The sequence below is a fragment of the Drosophila serrata genome, unplaced genomic scaffold (genome assembly GCF_035046125.1).
Source record: "Drosophila serrata isolate PLE 108 unplaced genomic scaffold, ASM3504612v1 contig_276, whole genome shotgun sequence".
In the NCBI taxonomy this organism is placed as follows: domain Eukaryota; kingdom Metazoa; phylum Arthropoda; class Insecta; order Diptera; family Drosophilidae; genus Drosophila; species Drosophila serrata.
The window spans coordinates 8839045-8853453 of NW_028257174.1; the positions used below are offsets into that span (position 1 = coordinate 8839045).

The 14409-nt window shown below is 38.0% G+C and overlaps 3 protein-coding genes across 17 annotated transcripts in view; all 3 read right to left on the minus strand.

Moving 5' to 3' along the window:
* Ca-alpha1T (Ca[2+]-channel protein alpha[[1]] subunit T) overlaps positions 1-6991 on the minus strand; it is a 132532-nt gene extending 125541 nt beyond the window's left edge. For 14 of the 15 annotated variants that reach the window (XM_086836173.1, XM_086836170.1, XM_086836176.1 and 11 more), the window contains exons 1-2: positions 6481-6991; positions 4426-4654 (exon numbers count right to left, since the gene is read on the minus strand). The gene's annotated coding sequence lies outside the window, so the exon portion shown is untranslated. Of the gene's footprint in view, positions 1-4425; positions 4655-5687; positions 5888-6480 lie in introns of those variants that run through there. The other variant, XM_086836163.1, reaches the window with a different exon arrangement.
* Positions 6992-8822: 1831 nt separating this feature from the next.
* LOC110181905 (vanin-like protein 3) lies at positions 8823-11112 on the minus strand. The gene is made up of 2 exons (XM_020949839.2): positions 10320-11112; positions 8823-9890 (listed from the first exon to the last, which is right to left on the minus strand). Exons 1-2 carry the CDS (start codon positions 10981-10983, stop codon positions 8974-8976), a joined length of 1581 nt encoding a protein of 526 aa, XP_020805498.2. The 5' UTR covers positions 10984-11112; the 3' UTR covers positions 8823-8973.
* A 363-nt stretch (positions 11113-11475) lies between these two features.
* vanin-like (vanin-like protein 1) lies at positions 11476-13326 on the minus strand. Its single transcript, XM_020949936.2, has 3 exons — positions 12629-13326; positions 11867-12566; positions 11476-11801 (listed from the first exon to the last, which is right to left on the minus strand). The coding sequence occupies exons 1-3, from the start codon at positions 13317-13319 to the stop codon at positions 11579-11581; spliced, it is 1614 nt and encodes a 537-aa protein (XP_020805595.2). The 5' UTR covers positions 13320-13326; the 3' UTR covers positions 11476-11578.
* Between the last annotated feature and the right edge of the window lie 1083 nt (positions 13327-14409).

Below are 14409 nucleotides of genomic sequence, written 5' to 3' on the forward strand. Positions count from 1 at the left end.
GGAAAGGAGGGGTGAGAGGAGACCAGGGGATGGAAAGAGTACTAATACACACACACACACACACACAGTTGGGTTTTCCACGAATTGCTTTGCAGTTGAATGAGCTGAGTGCTCCCCCGTAAGCCATGTGCAATGTGGAACGGTTCTGTCTGTGGATCGCACCACCCACTCACCAACCCCCCATTGCCCCTCCCTAGCAATCAGCTGCCGCCCCCCTACTGGGTTGCACCACCCCCCACTAATGGCCACCGCAAGTTCTAATTGTATAATTAATGAACAAAACCCCTCCGCCCCGCACTGCAGATAGTTTTTCGAAAAAAAACACAAAAAAGAAAATGTTCGAAACCGCTTACAACCGGCAAAAGCTGCTGCAATCTCGTCCATAGATAGGTATTCCATTTTCATCCCCCAGACCACAGATCCAAGGTCCCTGCTCTCCAATCTCTGGCCATGTAGTAGGGCGAATTAATATACCTTGTTCTCTGGCAACAATAAAAACTAAACCTTGTTATTTGATATTTTTTCCATGTTTCAAATATACTTTCTAGATTAAATATTGAAAGCAAATTTGTACTAATTTATTTACTAATTAAATAATATTGCATCATTAAATAGAGTTTCAGGATTTCGAATTCCATAAGTTTTTAAGTAAAGGCTTCCGAAAAGTAAGCCTATTACTATTTATTTTCCCCCACTTTTAATATATCAGTTTAAAAATATAACAACATTGCTCTCTACTTTTGCAATTAAATGTTCAAGGCTAATAATTTTGTAATAATTAAATAATACCTCACTATAAAATAGGTTGCCCGGCATTTGTAAAAAGCATTGCATAAAAACACAAAAAGGAAGACTGAAAAATGTCATAATTTTGTAGTATTTCAGTTAATAAATATAAGAATAATGCTCTCTGCTTCCTTAGCCAAATATTGCAAACTAATTATTATTTAATAAATAATTAATATCCGACCATAAAAAAAGGCAAACCTGCTTTTTTTAAAAGCATTACCAACTATTTTGATAATAAATAAAGAGGTCTACATAATTAACATAAAACAAGCCATAAATAGACAAATGCTGGTTTTAATATTTGTCTTATTATATTATGAATATTTAAATTTTGTAAATAAAAAATATAGGTTAGTTGGGATTTAAAACAAGTAAAAACCCAGCTCGACTACAAGATGACCATAGATGCCAAACCTTAATGGTTAAAAATTGACTCAGTATAATTATATCAATAAACCAAGGGTTATACAAATTTATTCTAATATGACGGAATGCACAAGAATATGTTGTTGGGTTAATGTTGCAAAAGCATGCGGAGTACAATAATTGCTGCCTAAAGGCAACACATCGATGTTGCATAGACTGTCCATCATGCCCAGCTTTATAGCTTTGTAGCCTTAAAACATAAGCATAACCTATTCGTACAATTACGTTATTTCATTATGCAATTTGTACCTGGCACAATGTATAAAATATAATACAACTCCCTCCAGAATTAATGCACAATGATTACAATGATTACCCTTTATCGATTCGAAAGGGATTTGCGCTCAAATGTCAATATGTACATATGTGGCAAGCATTATTTAATTACCAATTTATTGCCAGCTCTGGCTAATAATGCCATAACAATGTGCAAATAATTCAATATACTTAATATCTTACGAAATTCTTCAACTGAAACGATACCGAGATGGGAAAGATGCCAAGAGAAAATGGGAAAATGATTTTACACATCAGTTATAAACGACAGAGATTGAATTTTATTTTCGATGCATTTAACCAACCGAAATGTAGTAATTAATTGGGCAACCCGCTGATCGCAAAAAAAAATTCCATCTTCATTTGGCCGTGTCCAGTGCAGTGTCAGCAGCCCCTCTCTTTCTAGTTGCGACTCTCTATCCTTGTCTGTCTGTATATCCATCTCTATCTCTCTCTCTCTCGGTGCTCTTCTCTGCTGTCTGTCTCTGTTTACAATTGCCGCCCGCTAATTTATTTGAAAAGCCATTTGTTACCTTTGGCTTGCCTCTGTTTACACCGTCCGTCCGTTCGCTTGTCCGTCCGCCTTCCGTCCGTATTTCTGTCTGCATTCCGTCCGGATTTTATCCATATATATATGTATATATGTACATATGTTTATCTGCATATATATTCCTTATACAAACAAAGACCTCCTGCATGTGTGTTAGTTCTCAATGTTCGCGCATTACATTTACATTTACAATTACAATTAGCTTTAATTCAATTTACCAAAAAAGAAAAGCGAGGCGAAGCAGTAGGAAAAGCTTCTCCCTTGTCTTAGCCAAAAAAAAAAAAAATAAAAAAAGGGAAACAAGGAACATGAAAAACCATTGAAAGTTCAGGGAAACTGTTTTGCTAATTGTTTATATACACACATATGTGCATAAGAATATGTGCCAGCAGGAGGGGGCCAAGGAGCTGGCAATGAGCTTTATAATCAATTCATTTAGCAAATACAACAGACGAGTGAGTAAATAATGAGAGAGACAAAGAGAGATAGAGAAAAAGAGAAAGGGATAGAGAGAGAGAGAGAAAGAGAGAGAGATTTTATTGATGGAGATGTGTGCGTATCGGATACAGATCGAACAGCTGCCAAATGCCTCCAGTAATACTCGACTCGATAATCTTTATATACACCCAAGATATATACACACACAGTTATTTAGTTGAAAATTCGGCAAAATCAAACACAAAAAAAAAACCGGGGGAAAATCTGGAAAATCGAACAGCGAACATGCGGCATGTTCTCTTCTTCGGTGTTTGTGTTTTGTTAAGCTTTAGTAAATACTTGAAAATTTAATGCCGTTTGGCCAATAATTAAGGAAAAACATTTTCGGAAAACCTCATACCCCTCCCAGATTCTCTTTTGATAATCTTGCGAGCATATTTCGCTAAATTAATCATACGCACAGTTGCCACAATAGAAAATCGATTTAAAATATGCAAATTGATTGGAAAACTTGCTTTTTAAATTACACGAAAATAGGTTTACACACGCAGCGCAGCTCCATTTGAGCAGCCACAAAAAAAAAAAAATATATTTATATATAATGTAAGCACAGGAAGTGACCAAGGGAAAACCAGTTGGTAGAATGGAAGAACAAACATCAATGAACAATTAATGAGAAAAGACAAGTTGTGAAAGAAGTGAGAAAGAAATGGGAATGGCAAAAGAATGCAAAATCGAATTGTAAACAGTGTGTTCGATTCAAGCACACAAAGCCAAAGAAAAACCATTAAGAAAGCATCAGGCAAACACTCACACACACAGACAACGAGAAAAGAAAAATCACTGAAGGGCAGAAAGAACAAAAAAATGTTAAATCTCAGGGGGGAGATATTCTTTTTTTTTTTAATATTATTTCAAGAACAGCTTTGACTTTTATGTGATAAGATAAGTCTGTTCGAATAATCTATTAAGTTAGCTTTTAGATTCATTTTGTAACTAAAACCAATAAGTTTTAATTAAAATTGATTCATTTTGAAGTGAATTTACCAAACAATTCAATTATTTCCAAATATGTTAAACTTAATCAATTAAGTTAGCTTTTGGATACATTTAAAACCAACAACCTTAAAATACAGTGCGTATACGTAATATTTTTTTCAAATTCCTACCAAATCTCTTGAAAAACAAACAAAATAATTCGAATAATTAAATTTTTTAGCACAAAAATGTTTAAATTGCTAATAAATTAAATCCCTCAAAAAACGCTGTATTAAAAACTGCGTATACGTAATATTCTATAAATTGCCACCAAACCTTTAAAAAAAAAGATTCAATTCTCCTCAAATAAGTTTAACTTAATCAATTAAGTTAGCTTCTAACTAAAATTTAGACAAAAAAACGAATTAAACCTAAAACTTAAACCTATATGTAACAATATACACTGCGTATACGTAATATTAATTTCAAATTTCCACCAAACCTCTTGTGAAATACAAACAAATTCTCGAAGTCATAATTAAAACCTATCTAAGAGTTCAGATATTCAACAGAAAAATGCATTTACAAAGTAAACTTTATTGTACACTGCGTATACGTTATATTCTAGAAATTGCCACCTAACGTATGTAAAACCAATTAAATTCCTGAAAACCACTAACAAAACCTATCACAGACTTAAATTTTTCAACACAAATATTCTTCAAACCCCTTAAAACAAACAAAAATCTTCAGAAAGATTTCTCCCAAGAAGTATTCACAAGAAGTAAGCCGAAACTGTTTTAACCACAAATCTGCTTAAAATCTAAATCTCCATGCGTGTTTGTGTTTACACCACAAATTTGAAAAGCTTTTGTCTCTTGGAAACTTCAAAATCGAAAATAGCAGCGCCTGCAACACACTGCGTATGCGTAATGTTTGAAAATGTGTCCAGTTGAAATTTCACTCACCTTTTTATCGCTCCGAAGGCCTTCGTGGTTGTTTACCTTGGATTCTCCTTTTCCGCTTGTTCCGTCGTTTTATTTTGTTGTTTTCTTTTCCAACTTTTCTTGTCGAATTTTCGAATTTTCAATTTCAATTTTTTGCTGTTACCGCTGCTGCTGATGATTTTTTTTACTTTTTTGCTGTTGTATTTCTTTTTTGTATTCAGCTTTCAATGTTGTCTTTTATCTGGTGTCTCTGCCAAGTCACAACAATAACCGAAAAAAAAACAACAAACATTAGGCTTCAATGGGTGTACAGGGTGTATAGGGTATAGGCGTGTGTATGCTTATGTGTGTATGTGTGTGTTGGGTTGTGCGAGATCGCCGTATATATAGAACTATATAGAATTTCAAAACAAAAGTTGCGCGCCCAGGAAATTCACAAGTCTCGATTCGCAATTGTTGTTGCCGTAAATCGCCCGACGGCGTTCGCTGCCAAAAAAAAAAATAAGGGAAAAATGCAAACACAAACACAAAACAGAAACTGTTTTCCAGCTTACAAAAAAATGGAGTATAAAAAAATCGAGTTACAGCGGAATTACATTACATTGCCGTACAATTATTTTCTTTTAAAAAATATGGCAAAAACTTGGCCCACACTTTTGTTTATTTAACGCGCAAACTTGACACTTTAGTGGGAGTCATAAAAAATTAATAATTCATTAAATCAATATAAAAAATAACTTGAAAAACTTTCCAGTATTTGTTATACATATATACAAAAATTCTTATTTTCCCATTCAAAAATGTTTACTTATTCATGGCAATTATAAACTTCAATGGGAATATGTATTTTTAATGAACAAACTTAGTGTTTTTTCTAAAATTTCTTTAAATTCACACTATTTTCTTTTGAAAACAAAAATTCCATTTGTTTACTGACCGCGCACTGTTATTTATTACCAGGAAAAATTTACAAAAAAAAGGCCAAAGAAAAATACTAAATATTATGTAGGAATATATCCCATATCTAACTTATTTCAACAATTCAAAAAATTCCGTAATTAACTGAAGAAACTGTAAAAAAAATATATTCTTTATTATTTAGTTGCCACGCGCGAATATTTAATTATTTGATAATTGGAAAACTTTAAAAAAATATTTCAAAATTGCATTTAACGAACGGTATTTTTTTTTTGTTGCTTTTGGTATTTCGATCCGCTGACCGACCGACTGACTGAGTGACTGACAGTGTGTGTTTGTTGTGTGTAAGTGTGTGTGGGATGTACGGTGTGTGACTGTTCGGTGTGTGTGCCGTGCCGCTCTGACTCCAAGAACTACAACAACGTAATGTTATCCGCTCGGAGGCTGAACGCCTACTGGATGTTTGGATGTTACACGCGCCGAAAGCTTCCGCAGAATGCCATCGCCAAAGCCAGAGCGTTGGTACGCAACGCACACGCGGCGGCGGCAGCACCGTCGGCAGAGCAATGGCGTCAACGATGGCAGCGACGCTGCCATCAACGACGAGTGCCGAAGTCAGCTGGACTCGGCTCAGAAGCCGTTAGCCGAGAGGGAACAGAGCGACACATTCGCACTGCGCTTTTTGCTACCCTAGGTGTACGGTATGACTGGGTATTTGGCATTCGGTATAAATGAGGGAAATTTTTATAGGGATTCAAAGAGTTTCTAACTTGATAACTAGCCTTAAAGAGAGAACTAAAATGAAATTATCCAAATTAATTTACTTATTTTCTCTGGCAAAATAGTTAAAATTTGTTAAAAAATAATAATAATAATTATTTTTAATTAAAATTTTTAGAATAATTCTTCACTTGATTTTGTGCTTAAGAAATTAAATATTAAAAGAAGGAACTAAGAATGAATTAGCTTGAATAATTTCTTTATTTTCTCGGGATATTAAATACCAAACTAATTATCATTTTTTAATATAAAAATAAGGAATAATAATAATTTAAGATTCGATTTAAAAGAATATTGGTTTCCTTATTTGTATATTAAATTGATGAATAGATAGATATTTTATTTAATATTTGAAGTCTATAAAATGTAAGTACTTACATTTCAGCATACCCGTTCCAGATTCTTCGATCAACGATCGCGAGGGTGTCAACTTCTTCGGGGCCGCAAAGACTTTCGACCACTCGCCGTTAATTGCATTTGCCGGCCAAGGAGATAAGGGAGAAGAGTAAGGTAAATGGAGACTGAGGTAAGAGGACAGAGAGGTGACCAGGAGGAGGGAGATGAGCGGTGTAACGACGACGACTGGCAAAAGCGCAGCGCCTTCGCTGTGATCCATAAAACATATCTGCGTTAATAATTCAAGGCAAATATAACGCAGTCTACACGAGGCAAACTCTACACACACACTGGGGGGCGACGACGACCCGCTCTTCACGCACTCCCGCCCGCAGGTGTGTTCATTCTCTCCAAGCGCCGACTCTCCCTGCCTTCCAGTCGCACTTTCCCGGCACGAACCAAACGCCAACGAACGGAAAACGACTGGAAAATCGGCCTCGTGGGTGCTAACAAGTGGGGAGCAACAGTTGAAATGAATGAAATGAAAACTTTCGATGCTATTCGGCTCTCGACGTCGACGTAGCATCGGCAGAGCAGCCAGTGACGCCAGCAGCGACGCCAGCTTCATGTGTTGCTTCTCCAGCACCTGATGATAAGTGCTTGTGGAATGGGTGGGAGAGAAGGGAGAGGAATGGGGCCTGGGGGTTGCTCGCTGTTGCTCTTCCAGTCGTCGGCACACTGTTGCTCTTGCCTGGACGTGTCTTTTTTTGTTTTTTGTTGTATTTGGGTGGGAGGGCGCTCAGAGGGGTGGGTGGCTGGTGGCTTGAGAGTTCTCCTAAGCAGCAACTAATTTTTGTTAATCACACCTTAATGACACGAACTTGACACCATTCCATTGCCGATGCCTCGATTTCCATAAATTAGACAGCCAAATAGACAACGTACTGTGGGTTAAGGGCTGCACTGTGCCAAAAATAATTAAGGAAACTAGTTAGGAAATAAATAATACTTTTGTAAGTTTGGGAACCTTAAAAACATATTTATAGGTCTTATGTTAACAGGGTATTTATATTTCAGTTAAAAGCTCAAAAAGCATTGAAGAAATAGTTTCCGACCCTATAAATCATATATGTATGTATATTCTTGATCAGCGTTAAGAACCAAATCGACCTGGCCATATCCGGGGAAAAACAAATTTTGACCATTTTTTCAAAACTATATAAGGGGTTACATTGTTAAATTTTTTTAAAACTGACAAAAATTTTGATTTTTTTTAATTGTTAAATTTAGTATGCAGATTTATTGACCTCATAAAAACCTTCACAAAACCGATTTCCGAATTTAAATTAATGTTGCTTTGACTTAGTTATGGATTTTTTAATATCTCATTTGTTTAAAAAATTATCATATCAAAAAAATATTGATAAATATCGATTTAAAAACACCAAATATTTCAGGTTCTATCTTCAAATTAATTAATTAATTAAAAATTAGTTAGCTTAAATTACGGAAGAGCATAATTTTGTTTTTTTTTGCGTTTTGTTTGTTGCCTTTTGTCTTTCAATAACTCCTTGTGTGTTGTAGTCATAATATATAAACTTTATATACATTTTAACCCCTAAAATGGTATATTTTTTGTATATAAAATATTAATCAATTAAATCAAAAAATTTCTGCAAGTGTGTGTTTGTCTGAGCGACACTTAATTACAATGTGCCAGCTTAAGGGTAACTACACAAACAGCGCCAAATATAAAGTGCAGCCCGCAGCAAATGCAGCACTCACACACACAAACACACACAAACACACACAAACACACACTCACACACACTCAAACACACACACACACTCATCCACGCATTGATTTTAATGAGTTGCCAGGCGACAAAGAGAACGAAATCATTTTGCCCATCTCCCAAGAATAAATCACATTTTTATTAACCCTGCCTGACTTATAGGCGAACATTAAAGAAAAAATTCACGGGAAAATTGCCAGCAATTAATAGACATGTTTCAATTTAATAGTTTTGCAAGCAACCAAATAGTAAGTACAAGTGTTTTTGGTATATATATAGATATTTAGGTATTTGCCCATGCCTTTTGCATACATAATTGTTTTTAAATAGAACAAAACGAAAATAGAGTATTTAAATCAGTTTAGAATGCCATTCATTATGTATGCACATTTTTTTGTTAAAGAAAATGTATTTTTTCAAGAGGATTAATTAATTTTGAGATGCAAATAAATAACACATACTTTAATAAAAATTTGGTTATGTTATTTTGGTTACTGAAAACCATGTTACCATTTATAAAGTTAAATAACAATACAAGGCAATTGTGATGAATAAATTTAAACTTTCTAAAAACATTGAAGGCATTCATTTAATTTTAATTTTAATTTTATTATATTAGATGTATATATTCCAAAAATCTATCAAATCTAAACAAATATCGTACAATATCCCCTGCTAAAACCCTCAATCCCTGTTCATAATTCAATGTGAGATCGATACGATTTCTGGCTAATAAGCCCTACCACTCCCGGATGAGATGCATCATCGTTATCATGGCCATTAGCAGCATCAGGTAATGGGATTTCGGAGCATCCACTATTTCCCCTCCTCCGCCTTTGGCATGTTCATCGAAGTAGTTGCCGTAAATGGCGAATGTAAGCAGCTGTCGATGGGCCTGTCGCAGCTCCATTGCAATCTGGGTGGCGTTCACCGACTCCTCCAGCGACCAGGAGAACTGTGAAGGCTGCAGGGCATAGAGATGACCTCTGGTCACAGTGCTGGGCATAATCAAGCGCCTCGGCTTGTGTAAAAACTCCCCCCGGATGCTCAGATGCTGGAACTCAACATGGTCATCATCGGAGTCTCTGACCAGGCCGCAGCTCTCCACGCTGGAGTTGCCGCAGGCAAAGAGCCCGCAGAGTCGAATGGTGCTGTACTGCTCCTCTTCGTAACGCCTCTCGCCCACCCAGACCCCTAGGCGGTAGGTGGGAGAAGCAGGAGCAGCACCAGGAGGGGATCCCACCAGGGTCCAATGCACCTCGAAGTCACAGCACAGATCCGCCTGGCAAAGTCGCTTCTCCACTGAACTGCCCGCCACCATGGGCAACTCCCAGGTGGTGAATTTCTGGAGCTCCGGCTGCTGCAGCAGTTTCAGGACCATGGGTGATGCTTTCTTCGGAGATTGCTCTTTCTCCGGATACTGCTCTGTCTCCCGGTACTGCTCTTCCTGCTCCTCCACGTCTGGATTTTTGGGCACTGTTGCTAGTAGCAACTTCCTTTCACCATCAGCCTGATCCGTGACCATGAGACGCACCAGTGCGCCCTGCCGAGCTGCATAGATGCCGCTGCCACTAATCCCCGCCAGCGGAAGACTTGCTCCGGCGGCCAGAAGATTCACTCGATTTGCCCAGGCCCAACCCTGCTGGAATTGAGAAGCTGGAAATTAAAAAAGGAGTTAATTTTGAATTGTAAATATAACTATTTTATCTTATTGCTAGGTTTCTTCCCAGAGTATTCCCATGTAAGCCTTTTCGGGAAATAAAAGAATAGATGAAAGAAGTTTAACACTGTAATTAAAATTAATAATAACTATTTAAAAAATCTGTATAAAACCGTAACGACTTTCGCAATAAATAGTTGCAAATTTAACGACATTTTGGCAACTTAAAGTTCATTCTGACTTATACTTATTTGCCTGATTCTCTACTAAAACCCTATAGATTCTTTGTGGAATCTAATGAATGGAACTTGAACATTATCTCGACTTGAAATTGTACAAAATTTACAACTTTGATAGTGGGTAATAGTGCCTTTTCAACTATTTTATCTCTAGTTTTTATAAAACATATTTTGTATCAGTCTCACCTGTAAGAAAGGGCAGCTCCGAGTTGAACATCTTGGTAACAATCACATGACGTATCCCCAGTTGCTCCACCAGTTCCTGGGAAGGTTTATAAAAGAGCATGTCGAAGCAGACAAAGTGACCAAAGGTCACCCCAAAATCAGTAGAAAATGTGGCCAGATGGGGTACCTTAGTTCGATTGAGCGAAGGTTCCAAGTACAGATTCCATTTGCGGTAACGTGACACCACAGCTCCATGGCGATCGAAGACCACATTGGTGTTGTACATCAGATATCCACGACTGGAGGGTTGACCCACCTCGGCAGCCCGCTCCTTGACATTGATCACCAGGTAAAGGTTGGCTTCTTGGGCGGCGCAGGCCAGGCGTCGTAGGAACGGTGCTATATACTCATCATCGCCGGGCTGCTTCGCGCACAAACTACGCTCTGTGGGCTCCGGCACAGCCGTCAGCTGGAGCACCGAGTTGAGTGTGGCCTCCGGAAAGACAAGAATATCTGCCATGCCACTGGCCGAGGCTATGAGCTCCAGGTAGCCAGCCAAATTGTCAGCCAGCAGCTGCTCCGAACTGCCGCCCATTATCGCTGGCCTAAACTCTGCCACTCCGGCGGTGTAGAAGTCGGCGGCACAAACCGTTGAGAGCCAGAGGAGCCAGAAGAGATGGAACATAATGAAAAGTGCTTCATTCAAAGGTGAAATTCGAACTGACTGGTTTCTTAACTGGTTTTCCCAGTGGGTCTCTGGGTCAGCTGATTAGCTGCTGTTTGTGCCAGCTGTGTTCTGTCAGATTTTCTATCTAATCGGGGAATAATATCACTTGGTTTTGGATTTTACAAAAGCTCCTATATAATCATATTAGGTAGACTTTTAGGCTTAAGGAAAATATAGGAAATATGAAAATGCAAAGCCAAAGCTTTTCTTTCAATTATAATACACTTTCCTCTCATTAAAGACTCTCAGTGTAAGAATGTATCATATATATCATATATCTCCACATATCAATATCTAAACACTTAATAACTTATCAATAATGTCAAGCTTTAAGTGCTGGTTTCTGATAAGAGAATTCGTATATGCTTTTTGTTTTTTCTTTTCTGAGGCGAACTAGAGAAGCGTTTTTAGCCTCTAAGATAAATTTGTTAGCAAATACAAAGTAACAGGGTGTGTTTATTATTTAACTAAATACAGAAAAAAAGATTATATACCTTAAAAAGATATGAAGTTCAGGCGGCATTCTTTTGGGAAAGTACAATCTCTATCATCTTTACAAAGTGAGTCCTAGCAGGATCAGCGGCATAGCTATTAGCCAAGGTCCCAGGCTCCTCAAGGGAGTGGAGTTTCCCTTATAGCCACAGGCCAGCTGCTCTGCCTCTGTGCCCATACCAAAGGTGCAGTCATTATCATAGTAATTTCCATAGACGGCAAAGGTGAGTAGGTTACCCAGCTCATGGGATTCCGCCAGAGCAAAATGTACTTCATGCTGGTAGCTAAAGGAGACAATTTAAAATGTAGTTCAATAGTTGAAAAATCTCTTAAGGAAGTTTCTTAATACCTCTCCTTAGTGGTCTGCGACCACTCAAACTGATTGGGCTCCAGTGGCATTAGATTATCCATCAGAGTGTCTGGTATCAATAGAAAATGCCTGGACTCTGGATAAGTTACTTTAATAGCCAGCCGAGTGAAAATCACTGGAGACTGTGGAGACACTCCCTCCTCAGGCAGAAGACCACACTCCTCAATTCTCTCGCCCAGGCAGGCAAAGAGTCCACAATTCCGTATATAATTGGAATCCACATTTTGATCCTTCCGCACACCATCATACACACCCACTCGATAGCTATAGTACTTGGCATTCTGCGCCACAGGACCCTCCTGCGGTCGCCAGACGAGGTCATAGTTGCAGCAGAAGCTATCCTGACAAATATGGCCAGTACTGCTTCCATTACTGCCCACATCCAACTGGAGCAACTGAGTCTCATAAATCTCCAGGGCATCTCGCATCATGTAAAAATCTGTGCTTGCCGGCAATTGACGAGTGTCCTGCAGGGCTCTCCTGCTGCGACGCGTGATCTTAGGTACCTGGGCCACATAAATGGCTCGCTCACCGATGTCATGTTTCATCACACTGGTCAGAGTGCCCTGGCGTCCGTGGAAGATGCCAGAGCCAGTGCTGCCCACCGAGGGACGACTAGCCCCAGCAGCCAAAAGATTCACATTCTGGGCATAGGCCCAACCCTGCTGGATTTGAACAGCTGAAAAGAACAGGCTAAATATAAGTATCTTTAATCAGGAGCAGGGATAGGATTCATCTCACCTGTTAGAAAAGGCAGCTGTGAGAACCACATAGTGGGATATACAAAATCCGTGATTCCTTGCTCCACGATGAGCTGATGAGCTGGCGTATAAAACAAGATGTCAAAGCAGATGAACTGCCCAAAGGTGACCCCAAAGTCAGTCTCAAAGGTTACCAGCTCTGGGAGATAGGTAAGGTTCTTTGACTCGGCATAGAGATGCACCTTCCTGTACCGGGACACCACAACACCCTGACGATCAAAGACCACATTGGTATTGAAGATATTCAGGCCATTGGAGGCACAGGGTCTCGGATCATCCGGCGTATCCTCGCACTTTTGCTTCTCGGTGAGATTAATCACAATATACTTGCTGACATTGCGGGCAGCACACGAAAGGGTGACCAGGAACTCCTCGTAGTGGCTGCCATTTAGACAGGGATTGATGTTATCCTCTGGATTGGGTACAAAGGTGGTAGATCCCAGGGCATTCAGTGTGCTCTCCGGAAAGACAATTATGTCGGTGGCACTGGCATTTTCAGAGTTAATGATCTCCACATAGGCCTCCAGGTTCTCTGACCAGGCATCCAGACCAAGGATCGATTGACGGAACTCCACCACACCGGCGGTATAATAATCCAAGCTCGCACAGTAACTCGTTGAGAATATTAATCCCTGTATAAGGCAAAGCAGAAGAAGCCTTTTCGAGTCCATGTTCGTTTCCAAGTGTCTTCCATGTGGTACTGACTTCTACAGTCTCAAGCATCGCTGCTTTTATTGAATTTTTTTTTGGGCAAGAGTTATCTTATCTTTATGAAGTCTAATAGTTATAACTTGAACTATAACTGAATCACGTTGATTTTTTTAGGATCTGTGCTTATATTACATGAATTTGGGGAACTTGAAGTGCAGGGTTTTAGGTGCCCAGTTTTAGGAGTTAGTCTCTATTTTGTTCTTTAGATTTAATTAAATAAAATAATTTCCGTTATTATAAGTGATTTTTATTTGCCTTTAATAAATGTTTACCATCAAATTGTAGCTATTTCTGACTTAATTTAGCACCTTAGATGCCAATGCCCCCAATTAGTGTACTTTTGATTATTTGATTTGATTTTATTTTGTATCTTTATGGCCAAGACAAGTTTCGTTTATCAGCGGAACAAAATATTTTGAGACTGTTGCCAATCCTCAATTTTGATCAATTTCATTGCTATATGAACATCCCAACACAATTTGGCTTTAAGCCTTTGCAGTTCGCAATTGATTTATAGGATCGTATCGGAAATCAATTATAACTTTTCTTAAAATATTCGCTGCCTTTGACTCGACATTTATTGATATTTTATATGACAATTTTCTATCTAAACAAAAGTTATTAAATCTCATAACTAAGTCAAAAAAGCATTAATTTCAATTCGGAAAGTAGTTATGTGTTAGTTTTTATTAGGGTAATAACTCTGCAAACTAAATTTAAAAATTTAAGTAAATTAAAAATTTTTGTCAATTTTCGAAAAATTTAACGATGTAACCCCTTAAAAAATTTTGAAAAATGGCAAAAATTTATTTTCTTTCTAACATGGTAAGGAAGATTGGCCAGTTGATGCTGATCAAGAATATATATGGTTTATGGGGTCGGAAATGTCTCCTTCACTGCCTTGCGAGCCTTTAACTGAAACTATAATCCGGTTTATAGTAAAAATTATAAATTAATTACTAAAAGTAAAATCTCCTTAAACTGCATAAAAGTTATAAATGAAACTATATTCCAGGTACAAAAAAAATCACTGAACGTAGCACTAGTTTT